Below are 20,027 nucleotides of genomic sequence, written 5' to 3'. Positions count from 1 at the left end.
TGCGCAGGCACACTTCTCTCTGCTCTGATGAGGGCAGAACAAAGTACTGTAGTGTGTTTGTGCCGGCTTTACCTACTTATCACCAGCGCTCTTTGGTCTCTTCTCGCGCATGTGCACTGCAGTACTTTGCTCTGCCCTCAGCAGTGCAGAGAGAATTGTGCCTGCGCAGGAGGGTGATGGAGCACACTGTGTGGAGGACGCAAGATGCATCATGCACATGAGATTAGATTTGCAAAAAATAAGTTGTCCGGCACCATTTCCAACACTGGTTAAGCATCAAAGCACATCTCTCTCTTTTTATTATTCTCTCTATTTTGCTCTCATTCTCTCTTTTCCATTACTGAAATCCACACAAATTTACTAGCTGCAAATTTAATTTTTGGAGGAAATTCAGTGGAGCCAGCAAATTCAAATTTCCAAAGATCCGCTCATCTGTAGTGTTGAGGCACCAATATATGGAGAACGTTAACACGTAAGACAATATGTCTGGTGGTAAGTGGCAGTAGTTACATTGTATAAAACCATGGTGTGGTGGTATGTCATGGAGACCTACTTGTATTACTAAGCCTGAGACTTTTTATTAAGAACATATTAATATTATACAATCCATCCTCTTTTCTTGTAAAGGCTGCCACTATGTGGTAAGATGTGATTTTTTTTTTCTGTATGGAAGTTTTAAAGAAATTCCAACCACATGGACTTATGTAATTAAACTTCAAATTAGATTCATTTTCACTTATATTATGGCTGATACATTTTGACTTCCGTGCACTTCAGGGCATTTACCAAAGTACACTATAAAAATGCTGTCACCAATAATATACACCACGTCTTGCTCCACAGATTTATAAATGAAGGTTATCCTTGTTTCAGCATTATAAAGTAATTCTCAGTTTTCATTATTTTGCGACTCATTTAGGCAAAATGGACTTGGCATTTGATTAAACCCGTGTCTGCTTTCCACCAAAGAACCATTTAAATAGTTTGTTCTAGAATGAATTGCTTTTATTGCTGCTCTGCTAAGTGGGATTATAATCATCAAGTGACCTCGAAATGAATCTGCAAACTTTATCCTCATGAGTCTTCACTCGCCGAGGGTAAAATACTGGGGGATCAAGAAGCATTACAGAAGATTTACACTACAGCTGCGTGCACAATATAGGTTGTATGACTTCAATATCCTAATGATATTATTAGCACTTGAAATTATTGTATCCAAGTAGATTTAGTGGTTGATTAATGAGTAATAGTTGAAGGCTTCAGCACTTCTGAAGAAATAAGGGTTAACATATCAACTCTATAATAAATAATTTCTTACGTTTGCGTTTTCCTTTACAGAAGTCAACTGAATGATCAGAAGAGACACAATCAAGAATTAGTCTCTAAGCTACAAACCTCCCATGAGAAAAATTTGGAGGTTAGTAGACACCACTGTGAGCTTACAGGAATCTTGTCAGCCCGAATGACATCTTACAGACAAGTGCCCAAGTCATTTGTAAGCATTAATAGGATGTAGAAACATAACTTATAAATCAGCCTCCAGCGCTCCTTTTAGTCAAATAGGCTCTGCTGCACCCAGGACTAGTCATGGTGTCCTCTTTGCTAGCACGCCCACTGAGCAGTGATAGATGTCCTATCAAACATTAAAGGTGCTCTAAAACAAAACAATTCTTTTAAAAAAATAATTACATATATATTGATACATTTAATTATTTATTTATGCTCCTGTTGTCTTAAGGTTTTTCAAAATGGCTGACATCACTGAACAGAAAACCCATCCTAAGCACACAGCAGCAGCAGGGCAGGTTTTGTCAGTAGAGAAAGCTCTACTGCATAGCTGTCAACCTCAAGGCCCATGTCATTCTATGCGGCACGCGAGGTCAGAACATACTTGAACACTGCTCCCATCAGCTCTCCGTACGGGGAAAGTGGAGAGCCGGTCAGAGCTGTGTTGAAGTGTGCACCGGAGCTCAAAACCTAAGATGGCAGCCACCTCCTGTGATGGTCCAACTCCCTCTACTAAGTACTAGCTGGGTTCTACGTCAACACAACCAGTGCTTAGCAGAGGGGACGGAGCCGGCACAGGGAGCTGATGAGATCTTCGAATCTGAGCAGATGCAATCAGATCTGAAGCAGAAAATAGAGGGGGCGGGGTGTGGCCTAGCACTCCATGTGAGCGGACTGCTTTCAGGACTCATCCGCTGTAATCCTGATTTTATCCGGTTAAAAGTACCTCCAGAGTACCTATACCGCCCTATACCGGTGGCAGAAGATCACAGGAACCGGCCTTGACATGCGGTGTAACTGAGGACTGTGGCAATGGTGAGAAGAAGGCAGAGGGACGCGGGAGTAGGGAGCCAGGTCCATGATGGCGCCGACAGTGCGGAGGCAGTGAAGAAATCCGGTGCAGCTAATGCAGCATACACAAAGCGGCTTGAAATTGCTGCTAAACTTGAAAGATTTGCATGGGTGGACGGAGCAGCACAGGAGGTGGCCGCAGGGGATGAGGAGGACACTGGGGAGAAACTGGATGAAGAATATCTGGAGGACTATGCAGTACAGGAGGGGCCAGAGGGAGAGGAGAGACAACAGGAGCAGGAAAGCATGATGCAGGAGACTTCTGAGGAACCTGTAGTAGGGGAGCCCACAATGAGGGACATATATGATCTGGTTAAGTTTTGCAAAACTGCATTAACTACCCTTACAAAGAGAGTGGACGGTATAAAGGAGGAAATGATCAATATGAAGGCAGCCATTAACAAGGCTGATACCAGAGTGGGGGTGGTGGAAGAAAGAGTGAGCACGCTCGAGGACAAGCTCTCTAAGCTGCAGAAGTCCCATACTCAATGCCTGCAGCAGTGTGCCATTCTGGCTGATATAAATGATGATTTAGAAAACCGCTCCAGGCGGAACAGTGTGCGGCTGGTGGGTATCCCTGAAAAGGCTGGAGGTACTGATCCTACAGCATTTGTTGAGGACTGGATCCGCAATAAAATTGGCGCTAACAATCTGACCAAACTGTTTGCAGTGGAGAGAGCACACCATGTTCCCATGAGGCGCCTCCATCCTTGTTGCTCCCCCCGTACCATCCTGGCCAGGATTCTTAACTATAGGGATAGATACATTATCCTACGAAAGGCAAGAACTTCTAAGGATATGAGTATTAATGGCCAAACAGTGTCCATATACCCCGATTACTCGGCTGAGGTTCTGAAGCAAAGAATGCCCTATGGTGGGGTGAAGAAAAGGTTGAGAGATATGGAACTGGCGTACTCTACTTTGTATCCTGCTAAGCTCAGGGTTGTGGCCCTGGGATATGTTCATTTTTTTCCAACTCCGGAGGAGGCCACCAAGTGGATGGACTTGAACGAGAAAAAGATCAGAGCTAGTAAAGGAAGGGAGAAGAGAGAAGGCGCGCTGAGAGACTTGTCGGGCCGTATACTTGTGAAGGAGGAAAGATGGATGATGCTGTTATATAGAGACTTTTTGTTCCTGCGTTCTAGTTATCATGGACAATGGAGGGACTGTAGATGATAGCACATATAAGCGGAGGAGAAATGGAGGTATTGAAAGTAGTTCACGTTTTTTAGATAACGTTTGTAAGTTTGCTAGGTATAGAGTCACCCACTCTCTAGTTTAGAGGGGAGAAACACATTGGGAGGCTTTGGTAATGGTTTGTTATGTTCAACAACAGTGGGGAGGGAGGGCGGTGGGAGGGGAAAGGCCCTTCATACTATGGGTTGGTTCTAGGGGTTCTTGGGAGAAGTAGTGTCCTTTATGGGATTGGGAATGGATACGTATAGGGAAATATGGTGGGTGATCAGATTAAAATTCTTAATTGGAATGTGAGGGGATTGTCTGATAGATCACGAAGAGCGGAGATTATGGACTACATTAGGAAGGAGGTACCGGATGTGATGTGCCTTCAAGAAACACATTTGATTAAGGAGAAAGTGGAGGTGTTGAACATAAGATGGATCGGGAGGGCATATCACTCCACGTACTCCTCATATGCCAGGGGGGGTCTCGTTGGTGGGAGCGTCCACACCCTTTGAGGAAATTGAAAACCATATCGACAGTGAAGGCAAATATATTTTTGTAATCTGTAAAATTTATGAACAATTGTTATGTACAGTGGCCATGGACATACCACCTCTGTACTCGGGGAAGAAGATCCAGGAGGTGATAGAGTTGCACAAAAGGGATATGAGACTACCGTTATTAATTATTGGCGATTTTAATAATGTGAGGGATGGGATAGGCATAAACAGGGAATAGGAAAAGGTGGCCGGAAATTGACATAATTTGGGAACTATGTGAAAGAGCTTGGAATGGTAGACCTGTGGAGGGTAAGGAATGAGGATGTGGTGTGTTACTCCTGCTACTCATGGATCTCTCTTGCAAATTGATTTGGCGCTGGGTAATAAATTGTTGACACAATTGATTTGTGGAGTGGAATATCTCCCGAGAGTGTTCTCGAACCATAAACCTCTGGAGCTGCTTATTAAAAAGACAGGGGGGGGGAGATCTAGACAGGGGTGCGGGTGGAGGCTTCATCCACTATGGCTAGAACATATTAATATGGAAGCAATAAAGGGGGAGTTAGACGAATATTGGCAGATCAATGAAGGTAGTGCTGATAGGCGAGTGGTGTGGGATGCTATGAAGGCATATTTGAGGGGTCTTCTGTTTTGAGAAATTTCTAGATGTAAGTCTAAAACTAGATCGGAAGACAGGGCAGTGATGGAGGCTTTAGAAAGGGAACTGATAGTGAACCCATCAGTGGAGAGTCAGAACGGGCTCAAGGAAGCTCAGAAGGGAGTCAATGAACTATATATAAAGAGAGTCGAGAGGAAAAGAGCTTTCCAGAAGACACAATTCTACGATAAAGGTGAAAGGGTGGGGCATTATGGCCAAATGATTGGTGAGTGTGGTGCAAGATCTTATCCACCCCGATCAATCCGGATTTATGGTGGATAGGTCTACAGCAATAAACATACTTAGACTCTTCCTAAATCTGCAGCTGCCGTCGGATAACGGGGGTCGCAGGGTGGTAGTGTCGTTGGATGCACGTAAAGCATTCGACAGCGTCGAATGGAGCTATCTTTGGAAGGTGTTGGAGTGCTTGGGATTTGGACCAACCTTCATATCGTTGATACGGCTGTTGTAACCCCCAACTGCTAGGGTTATTGGGCTGACATCCAGACAATTCGCTCTTCATAGGGGGACCAGACAGGGGTGTTCGCTGTCTCTGCTGCTTTTTGCGTTGGCAGTGGAGCCCTTGGTGCAGACAATTAGAAAGGCAGCCTCTGTCAAGGGGTATAAATATGGATCTATAGAGGAAAAAATAGCGTTATACACAGATGATGTGCTGCTTTTCCTGGAAGACTCTGATGAGTCCTTGCGGGGTGTGATGAGAATCTTTGGGAGATTTGGGGCTATGTTGGGCCTGGAAATTAAGTGGGAGAAATCCAAAATTCTAGCTGTGGACGGTAGTGGTGAAGACCTTAGGATAGAGGGGGGTGGTAGTAGGTTGGCGGTTGTGCGGCAGTTCAAGTACCTGGGCATTCAGGTATTGCTCCCGCTATCGAGCTATATAAACCTGAATCTGATCCCATTACAGGGTAAGTTCTGAAGCAAAGTGGGGGCGTGGTGTAGATTACATCTATCAGTGGTGGGAAGGACAATTCTGATTAAAATGGTGCTGATACCCCAGGTGCTGTATGTGCTGCACAATGCCCCCATACGGTTACCTAAACGGTGATTCCGTACAATCAATTCTATATTTAGGGATCTTGTATGGGGGAAAAAACAACCGAGGATTAGATTGGAAATATTACAGAGGCCCAAAGATGAGGGGAGGCTGGCACTCTCGAGCCCGTGGATTTACTATCTAGCCGCTCAGGGTCAACAGCTGAGGGGATGGAGAGAGACAGAGGGCACGTGTTCGGTGTGGCGGATATTGACTCGGGTACTGGGGAGAGATCCATTGATTCAAGGACTGGAGGCAGGTAGTTTTAGGAAACTGGGACTGTCATGCCCCACTCTGGCCCTGATACACAAGGTATGGGAGGAGATTAAAAGGATTAGGGGAGTGGACGCCCTGACTAATTATTCCCCTATATGGCAAAATGAAAAACTGCCGGAGTTTGACAAAATGGAGGAATTTAAAAACTGGACGAGGAAAGGAATTCAATACATGGCCAAATTACGGGACTCGCGTGGACTAGTGACTTTTGAGAAACTACAAGAGGAATATGAGTTATCTGAGATCTGTAGATTCCAGTATAGACAGTTCTGTCACGCTTACATAGCGCAGGGTAAGACGGTTTCTATGAGGGTCCAAAAAGACATATTGGTGAACTATATGTGTAGTGATGGTGGAACAAAAGGAGTTATTTCAGGTATTTATAAGGACTTAATGCACACCTTTTTAAACAATTACCCGATTAAGGCTAAAGGAAAGTGGGAAGATGAATTGGGACCAATGGAAGAGGATAAGTGGGAGGCGATTATGGAATACATACCCCAATTGTCACTGAGTGAGCCAGGTAGACTCTCACAAATATATGTGCTCCATAGAGTATACAGGACCCCTGAAAGACTATATAGGGCAGGACTGAGACAGACTTCTGAATGCCCTTGTTGTCAGGCTGATGGGGCCGGGATCTTACATATGTTGTGGCAGTGCTCCAGACTGGACTCATACTGGACAGCGGTTATTAACACTATAGAGGGAGTGTATGATTGTAGAATTGAGAGGGATCCTGTGGTTTGTAGTTTAGGTTATGTGGAGGAGATCCAGGTTCAAAATCAGTTCAAATTGGCGATTGCTAGGATGTTATACATTGCACGTAAATTAATAGCCATGCATTGGATAAATGAAGAACCGCCGACTATACAAGAATTTTTTAGACAATCAGACTTTATTGTAAATATGGAAAAAGGTATTTATGCCAAAAGAAAAAGGGAAAAAATGTTCAATGCATTGTGGACACCGTGGGTGGAGAGACGATGATCCCGAAAGGAGGAAGTACTTCTGAGTATTTGTTGTTGATGTTTTTATAAGGGAGGGGAGGGAGGGGATGCGCTGTAATTGAAAATATGTGACCTTGTTGGACATTGTAATGTCTGGACTCTGTTTCTTTGTTTGAATTTCGTTAATAAAAATGTATCTGATTTAAAAAAAAAAAGAAAATAGAGGGGGCGGCGCCAGCACAAGGAGCAGGTGCCATCTTTGTGAGTGAATAGTGACACTGTGAACACAGGTAGCCTGCACAAACGGTGAACACAGTTATCGCAGTCAGCCAGCACAAACCGTGAACCCAGTGATTGCAACCACAGATGGTGAACATAATGATTGCAGTCAGCCTGCACAAACTGATCGCAGTCAACTTGCACAAACCGTGAAAGCAGAGAACGCAGTCAGCCAACGCAAAGAATGAAGGCCATAAACGCAGTCAGCCAGCACACACAGTGAATGCAGTTATCGCAGTCAGTCTGCACAAACAGTGAACGCAGTGATTGCAACCACAGATGGTGAACATAATGATCGCAGTCAGCCAGCACAAACTGTGATCGCAGTCAGCCAGCACACACCTTGAAGGCAGAGAATGCAGCCAGCCATCACAAAAGTGAATGCAGTCAGCCAACACCAAGAGTGAATGCCATAAACGCAGTAAGCCAGCAGAAACAGAAAACGCTGTGAATGCAATCAGCCTGCACAGAGAACGCAGTTAACCAGCACGAACAGTGAACACAGTCAGCCACCCCAAAAAGTGAAACCAGTCAGTCAGCACAAAAAGTGAACACAAAGAATGCAGTCAGCCAGCACTTTTGTGTGGTTCCATTTTTGAATCAGAACAGACGCAGTCAGTACTTTACCAGTACTTCGCATAAGGAGCAGTCCATTTTGGACTCTAAGGCACAGCTCTGTTAGTCCTACTACCCAGGAACATCTCTGTCAGCCCTACTATCCAGGAAAATCTTTCTTAGTCCTATTACTCATGGACCGCTTTCTTAGCCCTACTACCCAGGAACATCTCTCTTAGCCCTACTACCCAGGGATAGCTCTCTTGCCCTACTAACCAGGAGTAGCTCTCTTAGCCCTACTACTCTGGGACCGCATTTTTAGCCCTACTTCCCAGCAAAAGCTATTTTACAGCCCTACTACCCAGGGACAGCTATCTTGTAGCCTTACTACCCAGAGACAGACCATTACTTCTAACCTGTCTATTCTTCAGTTGAGATGTTATCTCAGCTTTGGCATACACACATTCCTTCCTGTCTGTTTTCATAGCTTATGGCCAGAGTAGGAAGAAGGGCTTTCAGTACTCACACAACCTGTCTTGCTATATGTTTAAGACTGTTTTCTTTATTTTTGTGTTCAATGATTTGAATGCAGCCATTTTAAAAACCTTACAATTACTCTGTAGACAAGACCAGCGTAAATAACTAATTTAAAAAAAATAAAAGTATTTATCAATTTATAGTAATTGATTGATTTTTTTGTGGGGCAGGGTAGATCATTCTTTTTTTTTCTGTGGAACCCTTTTAAAGTAAAGTCTCTGAATTGGACAGTACCAGTGGGACTGAAGAATCCCATCTATAAGCATGCCGGGCCTGAAAATTGTCTCTAAGGAAAAGAGGTTATTCGGTCCACAGCAGCCAGTCCTGTTTCATATTTTCAAGCACCTTAGAGAATAAATCTTTTCTCTATGGACCTCTTCTGTGATGCTTTCTTGAATAAAGTTGGAGCAGTGGAGACTTTAAGGTCAGAAATAGTGTCTGCTGAGATCAGGGGCTTGTACACATAGTAGAACAAATCCTTGGAAAGTCAGTCATTAATAGCTTACATTTTCTTGTGTGTGTGACTTCATCAGCAAAGCTCAGGAAATGTTCCCACATTGCGAAAAGTGAGAAGGACGTGCCACGTTTGTGTTGTCAGCCAACTATGACAAGTTGTGGATGGAAATGAAAATCCCTACCAGCTGATTTTAGTTTGTTGTTTTTTTCACATACTGTCTAACAGAATTTGATGTTTTCATTTTTCAAGTGTTATCATTTTCATAGACATTCTAATAAAACTGATAAACAACTTGTAAATGTGTTACAGATGAAAGTGCGTGTTGTTAGGAATTTACAGGGGAATTATACCCATTCACTGGGACTGTATATTGGCATTTATTGGATAAGATCTACTCAGGCTGGAATTATAATAATCATGATCTATAATGTTATATCCATACATGAATATAAGATAAATAGTATTAATAAATAATAAGGCACTATAATATATATACAGTCAAGGTCGAAATTGTTGGCACCCTTGAAATTGTTCCAGAAAATGAAGTATTTCTCCCAGAAATTTATTGCAATTACACGTGTTTTGTTATAATTTCCTTTGTGTGTATTGGAACGACACAAAAAAACGTGGGGAAAAAAAGGCAAATTGGACATAATTTCACACAAAACCCCAAAAAAGGGCTAGACAAAATTGTTGGCGCCCCAATATTTGGCACACCCTTTGGAATAAATAATTGCAATCAATTGTTTGCTATAACTATGAATAAGCTTCTTACACTTCTGAACTGGAATTTTGGAGCACTCTTCTTTTGCAAACTGCTCCAGGTCTCTCATATCTGAAGCATGCCTTCTCCCAACAACAATTTTAAGATCTCTCCATAGGTGCTCAATGGGATTTAGATCTTGACTCATTGCTAGCCACTTCAGAACTCTCCAGTGCTTTGTTTCCATCTATTTCTGGGTGCTTCTTGAAGTATGTTTGAGGTCATTGTCCTGCTGCAAGACCCATAACCTAGGACGCAAACCCAACTTTCTGACACTATGCACTACATTGCGACCCAAAATCCTTTGGTAATCTTCAGATTTCATGATGCCTTGCACACAGTCAGTGCACCCAGTGCCAGAGGTAGCCAAACAACCCCAAAACATCTTTGAACCTCCACCATATTTGACTGTAGGTACTGTGTTCTTTTCTTTGTGTGCCTCATTCCATTTTCAGTAAACAGTAGAATAATGTGCTTAGCTAAAAAGCTCTATCGTGGTCTCATCTGTCCACAAGACGCTTTCCCAGAAGGATTTTGGCTTACGTACATTTTGGCAAACTACAGTCTAGCTTTTTTATATCTCTTTGTCAGCAGTGGGGTCCTTCTGGGTCTCCTGCCATACCGTTTCATTTAATTCAAATGTCAACGAATAGATTGCACTGGCACTGATGAACCTTGAGTCTGCAGGACAGCTGGAATTTTTTTAGAACTTGATTGGGGCTGCTTATCCACCATCCAAACTATCCTGCGTTGCAACCTTTCATCAATTTTTCTCTGTCGTCCACTTCCAGGTAGATTAGCTACAGTGCCATAGGTTGTAAACTTTTTGATTATGTTGCACACCGTGGACAAAGGAACATCAAGTTCTCTGGAGATAGACTTGTAACCTTGAGATTGTTGATATTTTGCAAACAATTTGGGTTCTCAAGTCCTCAAACAGTTCTCTTCTCCTTTTTCTATTCACCATGCTTAGTGTGGCACACACAGACACAATGCAAAGATTGAGTCAATGTCTCCCCTTTTACCTGGTTTCAGGTGTGATTTCCATATTGCCCACAATATTTAATTGCCACAGGTGAGTTTGAACGAGCATCCCATGCTTAAAACAAAGTTATTTACCCACATTTTTTGAAAAGTGGCAACAATTTTGTCCGGCCCATTTTGGGGCTTTAGTGTGAAATTATGTCCAATTTGACTTTTTTTCTCAGTTTTTTTCTTTTCTTCCAATACACACAAAGGAAATAAACATGTGTATAAAAAAAACAACATGTAATTGCAATAATTTTCTGGGAGAAATACTTAATTTTCTGGAACAATTTCAAGGGTGCCAACACTTTCGGCCATGACTATATATATATGTATATATATATATATATATATATATATATATATATATATATATATATATATATATGGTCATGGCCAAAAGTGTTGGCACCCTTGAAATATATACAGGGTGGTCCAAAAGTAGGTGGACAGAAAGTGTAATAAGGTTATGAAGGGGGAGATTTATCAAACACTAAATTGCAGCCGCCTGTCTGGATCATCCTCCAATAAACCATGAATTAGACGTGGACGATAACCTTTCCACCCAATAGATTTCAGGATTCGCATGATAGAAGCTCATGAAATTCCCAATTCCAAAGAGGCTCTTCTGATGGACTTTTTTGGAGTCTGAACAAATGTTTCAGCAACAAGTTGTTTATTATCTTCTGTACAGACTGTTTTCGGTCGACCAGTTTTTGGAGCATTAAGGATTGAGCCACTGCATTGAATATGTCACGAATGCAGTAAATGGTTTGTCTCTTTGGGGCTTGAGTACCAAATGTTTCAATCCAATTTGCTCTAACGGTTTCAGCATTTTGAGATTTCCAATACTCTGTTAAAATCCATTTTCTTTGATCTGTATTTAAATTATTTGCCATTATGTGTTATCTGAATTATCTGAAAAGAAAACCAATTTGGGGGAGATCTATCTGTGAAAACTAGATCTGTGAAACTGGCTCAGTTGCCCTTAGCAACCAATCAGATTCCACCTTTCATTTTCCGACGAGTCTGTGAGGAATGAAAAGTGGAATCTGATTGGTTGCTAAGGGCAACTGAGCCAGTTTCTATTTACACCATGTTTGATAAATCTCCCCCTTCATAACCTTATTACACTTTCTGTCCACCTACTTTTGGACCACCCTGTATATGCACATACATTGGCACTATATATTTATGGCCTAGATTGTTCTATACCTTATAGAAGTTGTCACCTTTTCAGATAATGTTCGGCCTCCCCTACAGTTTGTTAAAAAAATAACCAACCACACTGTCCTACCCCTAGTCTACTGCTTCTGGTGTCTGGCATTGGCGCTGATGTCATGTTGACAGCATGGCAGTGAATCGGTAAGTTCTGGGAGCTTTCAGTCTACACTGGCAGAGCCGATGAGTTGCCACTAGTGATGAGCGAGTATGTTTTGTTAACCCTTTCGCTGAGTATGCTCGGCCGAGCACCGAGTATTTATAACATGCTCGGGCTTTAAGTTTTCGTCGCTCCGTGAACATGATTTGCGACTGTTTGACAGATTTACTACATGTAAGGAATGCTGGAAAAACAGGTATTCCTCACATGTATTAAATCTGTCAAACAGTCGCAAATCATGTTCACGGAGCGAAGAAAACTTAAAGCCCGAGCACGTTATAAATACTCGGTGCTCGGCCGAGCATACTCCGCGAAAGGGTTAACAAAACATACTCGCTCATCACTAGTTGCCACATTGTCAACAGTGACATCAGTGCCATAGCCACTCCCCAATGAAATGGGGGAAGGTGTGAACAGTGTGGTTTGTTAATTATTTTTACAAACTGCAGCCAGAGCCGAACATTATCTGAAAGGGAACAACCCCTTCAAGTACATAGCAGTTGAGTGCTGCAGTTTTTCATCCTTGTAAATCCCATTGAGTGGCAAAGTTGAACAAACCAACATGTGCTCAGATTGCTGTGAACTCTACTGCACGCTGGCTCCTCAATGTCGCAGTTTGTGTCAGATAGATGTTTGTATTGTGGCCTTTCTGGTCATTTAACATGGCTCCACTTTAGTGTCATGTGTAGATATATTTCTTAGCTATATAGTCTCCATTTCTGACTGTATATTCCCAAGTTATTACCCATACATTAAGGAAGACAGATAATGTATTTTGGTTAGGGTACATTTATTTAAAGGGAACCTGTCAGGTCTCCCGTGCCCCCAGAACCACCAGCAGGTGTGTCTGCATATATAAACACCCTGCCTAACATTACACACATAACCAAAAAAAGTATTTCTAAAGTCCGTCTATGATATGTAAATGAGGGCTTTGTCTAGTCGAGGGGGAGTTGTGTCCCCAGACTAGTCAGCAAACTTATCATATTATCAATCCCCTGTAGGTGTGATAACATGACTTACAAGCGCTGACGTTATCGCTAGGGCTATACATACCTCGCGCATGCGCGCTGCTTCTTCCACTCTCATCATTGATCCTCTGAGGCCGGCTTCAGAGAGGCGCACTGCGCATGATCGGAAGTCTCTTCTGAGGTAAGTATAGCGATGATGCCGACACTTGTAATTTATGTTATCACCCCCACGGGGACTTGATAACATGCCAAGTGGGCCGACTAGTCTGGGGACACTAACTCCCCCTTGACTAGTCAAAGTCCGAATTTACATATCATAAATGGACCTTAGAAATACTTCTTCGAAAAGATCTGTTTTTGTGTGTAATGTAATACAGGGACTGTTAGGCAGGGTGTTTATATATGCAGACTCACCTGCTGGTGGTTCTGGGGGCACGGGGGATCTGACAGGTTCCCTTTTAACTATAAAACTTTTCTTTTGAATGAAAAATTTCCAATACTTTCAACTAACTTATCTTTTTATTAATTAGTTTGAAAGTGTGGTAGCAGATTTACAGGAAAAAAGCATGAGGCTTCAGAAACGCCTGGACCAAGCAGAGGAGCGAGCAGTAGAGGCTTCAAAACAGGTATCACCAAATAAGAAGAATTCTTGTTATGTCTTCAGATGAGCATTTATTCCACGTAATATCAAGCTCCTTATGAAGGCCAATGTAAGATGCCTGCTCTGTCTTCTGCGCTGAAACCGCAAATTCCGCTTCTAACAAACTTCTGCCCTGAAACTTTCATGTCTCAAAGCCTTTATTGCACGTTGGTAAAGCTGGTGCATGAGCCTTTCCTCCAGGTTGTCATGATCACGCGGAGGAGATATTCACCCTGTTACATAACATAGCAAATTGAGCTTTTTGCTCAGAATTACACTTAAAATCAAACCTGACATAAATATTAATATGGTACCATAAAACTAACAGTTCAGCGTATTTTTCTTACTGTTCATGTACAAGTTAAAAGTAAAGTGTCAGAATCTAAAATTTAAGTGTACATTTTGGTCCAGTGATCTGAATGTAGATTTGGTCTTTTGACATATGTTAAATTGAAGAACCAGATACATTCAGGTATGATCAAGTTAGACGATTTGTCATAGTCAGCATGGTTCACTGTGACGGTATTATTCTGCCTTAAGTCTCACTGAAATTGAATGAATTAGGAGTTGATGTGTTAGGTTATTGTAAAGAGAAGAGAAGTCTTCATTACCGGTCACAAAACCAATGCACAGTAATAATAGTGGCCAAGGCAACCAGCCATACATTTTCCTCAATTTTCTAATCCTACATTTATTACCGGACGGTTTATTCATAATTGTTCTGGGGCAACTTCTGGGTCACTGTCTAATCCTATTCACTTTGTGTCACATTGGGAAAAGGCTCTACATTGTCATCTTTGTAGTGTCTCTCTGCATCTGGTGCGACCTGGGATTAGCTTTTGGATATTATGATGTTTTTCTGATTATGGCATATCAGATCAGATCTGGAAGCATCATGGTTGCATTGGGTGTTTATGTGGTGGTACTCGAAGCTGCAGGAGTATTGAGATGTTAAAAAGCCAATAACTGCCACAGCGCATTCACAGCAAGAAAACGCAATGTACTAAATAAAGACACTTAATGAGAATCAGCAGCAGCTTCTTGGTAGTTTCCACATAACAGGACATCTTTTTCCAAACCAGATAAAAATAAAAAAATAATGAAAATCACAAACAATATGGTATAATATATTAAAGATGCTAGTTGTAACATTTCTATAAGCCAGTGTTCAAAAATGTGGATATTCATAAACACGGGGGCTTCAGAGTCGCACCCTTCCTTTATTAACAATTTTTTCCATTATAAAAGATGTGCCGGTGTTATTAGGCCACCCCTTATGTGCCAATCGCTTCATTGGGAAGAGAAATGTGAGCATACTGCTCAGTATTATTATCCCATTGTTTAATGCTCACATGTTTCTTGCCTCTTCTAGGCTCGTAATTGGGCTTCACATATGGAAGTAGAGGCATAGATGCATACGCAATTGTCCAGCATTAAAAATTATACGTTTTTTTTCTGTACCAGTCATGAGAAATTTTCTGTAATAGTCATATGCAAATCAGACTAGCGTTGCACTGGGGGCGTGTCATTGAACTTGAAAGCTAAGTGCACTGACACGCCCCCAGGGCACTTCCAGGCTGATTTGATCATGGTTTTTATGCTAGATTTCTCATGACCCGGATCTCTACAAAAATGGTATAATTTTTATTAGGTGACAAATGTTTGTACACCCATTCCATGACTTCCAGATGTAAAACATCTAACAGATGACATGTTCACTTTAAGAAGCTCAAGACTTCAAAACCATATTTTTCGCTGGTAGCCTCTCATTAATAAATACGGAAGTGACGGTCGTCCTTCTCGTCTATTCTGGACCCTACAGGATCTAATGCCGCACTCTTGGGAAATCCTGTTTTATTGAACAAAGTTCTGCGCAGAATTAGAGTCAGCTTGTGCTTTATTTGTAGATCTAGAACTTTGATAGTCTTGTCCAATTACCCCGAAACATTCTTACATGATTACAAAAATCTCCTGGCAAGAATTGGCGCTTTATTACTGTATGTGAAATTGTTATTCTGTCACTCAGACACATTTTCTTTCTTTTAACCATTTGCATATATTTTTGCAGCTCAGCCGTGTTGTTTCCCAGAGGAGAAAAACAACTCATGAACTGGACCTTGAGAAAATCTAAAAATATAAGTACAACTGTTATAATTGGGATTATATAACCTGCAGTAAAACATGGAAGAGCATAAAGAATTAATGACTTCTTGTCAACGCTGCGGAGAACAGCAATATAAACCTTTCAGTTATGGACAATCTATGATGCTTTTATAATGAGAAAAAAAATCAACATTTGCACAAATATATTTTTGTTTTTTACCTAAAATTGTATATGTTTAGTAATGTAATTTTGTAAATTAAACCATTTATACTAAATGAACTTACTGTTATTAATTGCTTATAATATCACTCATGAATTGCTTTATTTCCACAGTAGTGAGCGCCTATCCTCCTTTGTTCCACCTAGTTGCTTCTCAAAATCTTTGTAAACCCTTTCACGGTTCCAAGAGGGTTTTGAAGGATTTAAGAAGAGCAGGAAATGTACTACAAAAAAGAAAAAGTGTTCCTTCCCTCACAACTCTGGTGGTCCCTAATTGAGATGACTTCCCGTGCATCAGCCACATGACCACTGCTACCAATCACTAGCCACAGTGTGTACGTGCCGTAAAATAAAGGCCAAAGGAGAAAAGGTCAGGTCAGCTCACCCATTCTGAAGTCCAAGGCACAGAACACCGGAAGTGCAGCAGGAAAAGCAATCGATAGCAGAAGAGATCCAGCCTCCGAAATCCATTAAAATCAGCAGTCTTTATTCCACATGTATTAAAAAGTATATAAATCACAGCATATTAGTCACAACCCCAGGGAGGAAGGGGAGAAGAATATTAGGGCAGACGCATTTCAGACCGTAGGGCCTTTAGTCATTGCAATCTCAATGGCTGGAGGCTGGATCTCTTCTGCTATCGTATAGGAAAGGCATTGCAATTTAATGGGTAAGTGATGCTCCATTCTTCATTTTAGAACATCCCCTACTCTTTTTTTTTATTTTTATTTTTTTTTAATCCCAGAAAATCTCTTAAATGATTAGTTTGCATTTGTCAATACAAGCCTATTGACAGGATCATCCTGCAATGGTGGAGTATATATTGCTCAACTAACAAAATCGCGCAGTACCCAATACAGTTATTGTAAAGGGCAGCACGGTGGCTCAGTGGTTAGCACTGTTTCTTTGCAGCGCTGGGGTCCTGGGTTCAAATCCCACCAAGGACAACATCTGCAAGGAGTTTGTATGTTCTGCACGTGTTTGCGTGGGTCTCCTCCGGGTTCTCCGGTTTCCTCCCACACTCGAGAGACATACTGATAGGGAATGTAGATTGTGAGCCCCAATGGGGAGAGGGCCGATTAAAGTCTGTAAATTGTTGAATTGTAAAGCGCTGCAGAATACGTTGGCGCTATATACACTGCTCAAAAAAATAAAGGGAACACTCAAATAACACATCCTAGATCTGAATGAATGAAATATTCTCATTGAATACTTTGTTCTGTACAAAGTTGAATGTGCTGACAACAAAATCACACAAAAATCATCTATGGAAATCAAATTTATTAACCAATGGAGGCCTGGATTTGGAGTCACCCCCAAAATTAAAGTGGAAAAACACACTACAGGCTGATCCAACTTTGATGTAATGTCCTTAAAACAAGTCAAAATGAGGCTCAGTATTGTGTGTGGCCTCCACGTGCCTGTATGACCTCCCTACAACGCCTGGGCATGCTCCTGATGAGGTTGCGGATGGTCTCCTGTGGGATCTCCTCCCAGACCTGGACTAAAGCATCCGCCAACTCCTGGACAGACTGTGGTGCAACGTGACGTTGGTGGATGGAGCGAGACATGATGTCCCAGATGTGTTCAATCGGATTCAGGTCTGGGGAACAGGGGGGCCAGTCCATAGCTTCAATGCCTTCATCTTGCAGGAACTGCTGACACACTCCAGCCACATGAGGTCTGGCATTGTCCTGCATTAGGAGGAACCCAGGGCCAACCGCACCAGCATATGGTCTCACAAGGGGTATGAGGATCTCATCTCGGTACCTAATGGCAGTCAGGCTACCTCTGGCGAGCACATGGAGGGCTGAAGGATGTTGCAGGCAGTAGATCGCTCTCCACGGCGTCTCCAGACTCTGTCACGTCTGTCACATGTGCTCAGTGTGAACCTGCTTTCATCTGTGAAGAGCACAGGGCACCAGTGGCGACTTTGCCAATCCTGGTGTTCTGTGGCAAATGCCAAGCGCCCTGCATGGTGTTGAGCTGTGAGCACAACCCGCATCTGTGGACGTTGGGCCCTCATACCACCCTCATGGAGTCGGTTTCTAACCGTTTGTGCAGACACATGCACATTTGTGGCTTGCTGGAGGTCATTTTGCAGGGCTCGGGCAGTGCTTCTCCTGTTCCTCCTTGAAAAAAGGCGGAGGTAGCGGTCCTGCTGCTGGGTTGTTGCCCTCCTATGGCCCCCTCCACATCTCCTGGTTTACTGGCCTGTCTCCTGGTAGCGCCTCCAGCCTCTGGACACTACGCTGACAAACACAGCAATCCTTCTTGCCACAGCTCGCATTGATGTGCCATCCTGGATGAGCTGCGCTACCTGAGCAACTTCTGTGGGTTGTAGAGTCCGTCTCATGCTACCACGAGTGTGAAAGCACAACCAACATTCAAAAGTGACCAAAACATCAGCCAGAAAGCATTGGTACTGAGATGTGGTCTGTGGTCCTCACCTGCAGAACTACTCCTTTATTGAGGATGTTTTGATAATTGCCAATAATTTCCATCTATTGTCTGTTCCATTTGCACAACAGCATGTGACATTGATTGTCAATCAGTGTTGCTTCCTAAGTGGACAGTTTGATTTCACAGAAGTTTGACTTACTTGGAGTTATATTCTGTTGTTTAAGTGTTCCCTTTATTTTTTTGAGCAGTATAAATAAAATGATTATTATTATAAAGTGCTAATCTGCCTCAATAAATTAGAGAATGTGGCTGCCTCTCTTTTGGTTTGGACAACAAGTGTAGCATGTAGGCTGCAATCTCCAGGTCCTTAGGCCATCAAGGGCAGTTGCGCCATGAACCCAAATCTTTCCATATTACAACTCAGTGTTGTATGGGTCTTTAGTGGGGCTCTCCTAGAGGTGCATGTCTCCTACACTGTATCTCCCTTTATGTCACAAATTGTTTTACAGAGGTTTTTTTCTGTACAAAACTGTCAGGAGAACCCTTGACATCGTATAATTGGTTTAAGGTTGAAGGTACACTTACTGTAAGTCCATAGAGTTGAACCTACAGACTATCATGTTGATCCAGAGGAAGAGGAAAACCCCATGGGGAAGACATTAATAGCTCCATATTAGGGGAAAAATTCCTTCCCGACTCCACATATGGCAATCAGACTAGTTCCCTGGATCAATGCCCCATCCCAGAATCTAGTGCCCATAACATGTAATATTATATTTATCAAGAAAAGCATCAAGACTTCTCTTTGAATTTTAGTAGTGAATCAACTATTACAACATTATGCGGCAGAGAGTTCCATAGTATCACTGCTCTTACAGTAAAGAATTTGCATCTGTGTATATGATTAAACCTTTCTTCTAGAGGTAGAGGATGCCCTCTTGTCACTGTCGACAGTGTAAAAAGATCATTAGAAAGGTCTCTGTACTGTCCCCCCATATAGAGTAGTGTTTAAAATAATAGCAGTCCAATATGACTAACCAGATTAATCACTGTTTTTGGTATAAATGATATTACCACATGTCAATTTACCAGTTGGTGCAGTAGACTCCGCAAAACCAACAGACTCAGCATTCATGATCTGCATGTTTTTGAGTCTGTGTATTTGAATAATTAATTGAAAGGGGGTGTGTTCAAAATAATAGCAGTGTGGGGTTCAATTAGTGAGGTCAATCATTCTGTGCAGAAACTGGTCTGAATCAGGTGGCCCTTATTTAAGGGTAAAGCCAGCGCATGTTGTACGTGCATTTCTCCTTGAAAGCCTGAGAAATATGGGTCGTTCGAGACATTGATCAGAAGAACAGTGTACTTTCATTAAAAATTTAATTGGAGAGGGTAAAGCTTATGAATCGCAGACAATGATAGGCTGTTCAGCTAAAATGATCTCTAATGCTTTAAAATGGAAAGCAAAACCAGAGAGACGTGGAAGAAAACTGAAGACTACCATTCCAATGGATCGAAGAATAACCAGAATGGCAAAGGCTCAGCCAATGATCAGCTCCAGGATGTTCAAAGACAGTCTCAAGTTATCTGTGAGTACTGTGACAGTTAAAAGACGCCTGTGTGAAGCTAATCTCTTAGCAAGAAGTCCCCGCAAAATCCCACTGTTAAAAAAAAGACGTACTAAAGCGGATACAATTTGCCAAAGAACACATCA

At 42.1% G+C, this 20,027-nt stretch overlaps 1 protein-coding gene across 1 annotated transcript in view; it reads left to right on the top strand.

Annotated features, from left to right (window-relative positions):
* SCLT1 (sodium channel and clathrin linker 1) overlaps positions 1-15,966 on the top strand; it is a 207,205-nt gene extending 191,239 nt beyond the window's left edge. The window contains exons 21-23 of the mRNA XM_073641640.1: positions 1,339-1,417; positions 13,478-13,573; positions 15,656-15,966. Of these exons, the coding sequence (XP_073497741.1) occupies positions 1,339-1,417; positions 13,478-13,573; positions 15,656-15,718 (238 nt within the window). The 3' untranslated portion in view covers positions 15,719-15,966. The remainder of the gene's footprint in view (positions 1-1,338; positions 1,418-13,477; positions 13,574-15,655) is intronic.
* Positions 15,967-20,027: the final 4,061 nt, after the last annotated feature.

The sequence above is a fragment of the Phyllobates terribilis genome, unplaced genomic scaffold (genome assembly GCF_046119375.1).
Source record: "Phyllobates terribilis strain yellow unplaced genomic scaffold, ASM4611937v1 Scaffold_1__5_contigs__length_1240528914, whole genome shotgun sequence".
Lineage (NCBI taxonomy): Eukaryota > Metazoa > Chordata > Amphibia > Anura > Dendrobatidae > Phyllobates > Phyllobates terribilis.
This window is presented reverse-complemented; position numbering and strand designations above follow the sequence as displayed.